General features: G+C 31.8%; 1 protein-coding gene across 1 annotated transcript; it reads right to left on the bottom strand.

Annotated features, from left to right (window-relative positions):
* Positions 1-46: 46 nt before the first annotated feature.
* Positions 47-3,595, bottom strand: LOC120327216 (L-serine dehydratase/L-threonine deaminase-like). The gene has a single exon (XM_039393674.2). The coding sequence runs from the start codon at positions 2,157-2,159 to the stop codon at positions 1,191-1,193; it is 969 nt and encodes a 322-aa protein (XP_039249608.2). The 5' UTR covers positions 2,160-3,595; the 3' UTR covers positions 47-1,190.
* Positions 3,596-4,390: the final 795 nt, after the last annotated feature.

Genomic DNA, 4,390 nt, shown 5'->3' with positions numbered 1-4,390 from the left:
AATGATTTTGCTTGGATGGTGTATGTATATTACTGTATATATTATATCTGTCAAATGCACAAAAACATTTTTGAGGTTATGTTTTCAATTTGAACAATAAATAAATTAATGATAAAATGTCAAAAGAAAGTTTTAAAGGTTTTTTATTTAAACTAAAGGTAAAATAAATGAAGTAATTTTTTCATCAATTCCTCATCTGATATTATTAAAAGTTATAATTTCAAAGTTTTCTTAGCTATAAACAAGCCAGTCTTGCTTTGGGGAAATAATAGAAATACATTTGATACAGACAATGATTTGTACAGCAATGCATAACTGGTTAATAGCCAATAGTTACATGAACTCTCCCGCCTTGGACCGTCAAGGAATGCTCTCCCAGATGATCATTCAAATAGTTTCAAACCCACAAATAAAGTAAGCAATCATGCTACAAAAAGCAAGTTTAGCGCCAGATTAATGATCGAATAGTACAAGAAACACTTACAGTAAATACAACAGAATAATATTTATCAAAGTTAAACTTTAATTTATTTAACCTAAAATATTGAGGTTTATATAACTATAATTAGGCATTTATAAAAATTTTGGAGTGATAGAGTAATTACACAAGTTGAAATGAGTTCAAGGTCTGGTATTTTAAATCAAATTTAATACATTAAAAAATATAAGTTGAAACTTTACTGTCCAGTATGAATATCATAAAATAGATAAAAGCAATGAAACTTTTAATAAATCAAACAAGAATTTCAAATATTTCATTATTTATACATAACTAACAGTATTTTCAATAATATTTGAAACGACGTTTATAAAAGCTTAGGTAAGGTCAACCCTAATTAACTCAGTGAAAACCATTCAAAATATCTATTAGTTTTTTAACACTGATTGTTTATCAGTTGTTCATATTTTGTCTTTAAAATACCCTACCCCTACTAAGCTATATAACCATGGACGAGGTAGTGGTTTTTCTGGTCTGAACAATCTATCAAAGACCTTGGTTGAATAATTTGAGTATTAGTCCAATCAGTATCATAGACATAATAAATTTATGATTATTTGAGCTATCATTTACATACACAAAGAGTTTGGAATCCTCATAATCTAATCAATTGACGCATCATAGAATAAAACTAAAACTAAGAATGATAATAAGAATAAGGATTATTTCGCTGTACCAAATCAATAATTTACTACACAGAAAACTCTTTTTTCCACTTTTCTAGCATATCTAATTTTATACCACTGCCTCCACATATTTCGATGGCAACATTTTTAATATTGGATGGAAGTTCACCAGATTCGATTAATTTTTTCAAAGTTCCGTTATACACGGCAGCTAAAGCTGCGGCACACGACGGTTCCACTAAAATTCGTTCATCATCCAGAAAAAGAGCAATTGCCTTTACAGCATCTGCATCAGATACAATATGTGACACAACTTTATGTGTTTTTGTAACTTCAAAAGTCTGTTTTCCCACTGTTTTTGCACCAAGAGTCTTAGCTATACTTGTAATAGCAGGAAGAGTAACAAGTTTATCTGCTTTTACTGATTGGTACAAACTAGAAGCACCTTCAGTTTCAACAACCAAAACGGGAATATCATTCCAACTATGTTTTTTTAATCCATGAACAATTCCACAGAGTAGACCACCGCCGCCGCAGACGCATATAATCAAGTCAGGTTTTGGAAGGGAGGAACATCTATCCACATCTTCTTTTATTTCATCAATAATCGTTGAATTTCCTTCCCAAATATCAGGATGATCGAAAGGTGATACATAAACACAACCAGGTTTTTCTGCTTCTTTTTTTGCTCGAGTATTAGACTCATCCCATGCTTCCCCTTCAACTATCACTTCAGCTCCATAGTCCCTCAAATTTTGAACAATAAATTTTGGTGTTGATTCAGGGGTAAAAATTTGACAAGGTTTTCCGAGTTCCCGAGCTGCGTAGGCAGCAGCTAGTCCTGCGTTTCCACCAGACGAACAAACAAATTTCGAAGCTCCTGTTTCGGCAAATTTAGAACATAAATGACCAATTCCTCGCATTTTAAAAGATCCACTTGGTTGTACATTGTCTAGTTTTATGTAGACATTCAATCCACAACAATTTGATAAACTTGAACTTTTTTTATAAGGTGACTTTATATGCAACATCATTATATATAGATTAAATGCCGTTGAACATTGACTACATAATAGGAATATAAAGATTGGTTTTGTATGATAATTCGTACAATAGCCTAAGGCAATAGGATACGTATGTAATAAATACAGGAAGTTTTGACAACTGTCCTCAAGGAGAAAATATCAACATTTTATAGTTTCAATATTACAGTCAGTATATATACAAAAAATCGAATGAAAATTGAAATTATGTAAAACTGTTGTTGATTAAACAAAATTAATCATATTAAAAATATGATGAAAAAAGTAGTGAAGCTAATGCTGGTGAAGAATAACTTACCTAAAATGCCATTTAATATATATTCAAGTTTTCAGTCAGATATAATCTGACGATATACTATAGATATCTTATGGCGATAAAATTGTTAATTAAAAATTAATTCTAACCAGCTTTTTTATTAATGTTAAAAAAAATTTATACAATCACTACAATTTTTTTGGGGTATTTTGAGGGTTGTAAAACGGTTTTTAGCAGTCAACTGAATCTCAACTTTCAATCATCCACTCCAGGCATAATGGTTTTAAGAATTTCAGCTCAATATTTTCAAAATGCAGTAACAACAGAACAATGGACTGATGGTTGCAGTTGCTAGATTTTTGTAGCTACAATAAAAAGTGAACAGATTAGTATAACAATTAGCAAATCTAAAGGCAGCTATGTCCAGTAGGGCACAGTTCTTGGATTACAAGAATAGCGTAAGACATCAAATATAACAGTGAATGCAAACCTATCTGGTCCTCCATATGGACTCAAAATAGAAAACTGGCACTGCACAATAAAGTAAAAAAACATGTTAAACATGTGTAATCAAAAAACATCACAATTGGATTCCTCAGAAAAAAATAATCTAATTTGCTATAGCATTCAAGAGTTTTAAGCAAAAAAAACACAATTGTGGTCATGTAGAGGCAGTAAACCACCGATATATATTGGCCATACTCGGCAAGCGCCGGGGATGCGTGCTTCAACGGCTCTTGCCTCTGCATAACTGCTGGTTACCCAATATTTCTCTCACTTTCATTTTGCGTTAAAAAGGTGTCTCTCCTAATTCCAGTTAGCACATGATTAGCCATTTCATGCATGATCATAACTGAACAGTTATTTTCCGAATTCTTGACCTTCCTAAATTAAATTTTGAATTTCTGGGTTAACAGTTTTATCAATATTGATGGTTGTTTATCATTTTGCTGAGAATTACACTAAAAACCCTAATTCATTATAATTGACTAAATAAGGTAATGAGAGTCTCTAGAAACATAGTTATTAAAAATTTCACATGCAACTGCACATATGCTATCACAATATCAAACGTCAGAATAACAATTCTTTTTCCTGGAAAAGGCTAGACTGATATTGAAGTCGCAGGTAAAGTTAGAGAATAATATTTGTTCAAACATTAACTGGAGTTAGTTAAATAAAAGTCTTACTGTTACTACAATGATGATAAATATCAAAATGAAACTACAGATTTACGAGATGCATAATAAAAGCCCATTTTGTGGCTCAAAATATGATTTATATTAATAACAGCATATAGGTATAGGTTATCGGCCACTACTTGGCCGATATATCGATATCGGCGTCAAAAAGTGATATCGGTTGAGCATTAGAGATAAGCTCGACGTGATGCATACCGGTATGTCTTCGTGTAAGATGCCTTCATTTCTGGGACAAATAAAGTGTTTTATTGAACCAAATGTCAGGACATCTTAGAATCAGAGAATTGTGCCCTACTAGCGTTACGGTACTTTTTTATATTTACAAAATTTGAATCAACTATTTTGCATGCGATTGAATAGTATTTAAAAATGATAGAAAATTGCCAATCAAGGAAGAGCGGTAGTAAGGAGTCACCAAATTAAAATTCATAGCATAGGCTACTGGTACATAGCTTCAAGACAAAGCAACTACCGTAATACAACTACGACAACCCTACTATCTAAATTCAAAAATTATATACCGGTATAAAAACTAATTGTGACATATCATTAAATGTCATCCCATCATACAGTCATGGGATATTTGTGCATTGAGTAGACTTTGACAGTGCACTCTATACCGCAGTACCGGTACTCAGATACTGGATTAGGGGTTTGATAACTTACAGACTTACCGTATGCAGGTATGTAATATTTCACTAACAGACTAATGCACTACAGCACTATGAATAATAGAATTTATAACTTTTGATGCTTTGTTTTTA

Source organism: Styela clava, chromosome 4 (genome assembly GCF_964204865.1).
Source record: "Styela clava chromosome 4, kaStyClav1.hap1.2, whole genome shotgun sequence".
NCBI classification, from domain to species: domain Eukaryota; kingdom Metazoa; phylum Chordata; class Ascidiacea; order Stolidobranchia; family Styelidae; genus Styela; species Styela clava.
Note: the sequence above shows the minus strand (reverse complement) of the source record. Positions and strands in the feature narration are given on the sequence as shown.

Bases quoted from the DNA above. Each gene is read 5' to 3' on its own strand.
- LOC120327216 (XM_039393674.2), bottom strand. From the start codon at position 2,159: ATGATGTTGCATATAAAGTCACCTTATAAAAAAAGTTCAAGTTTATCA.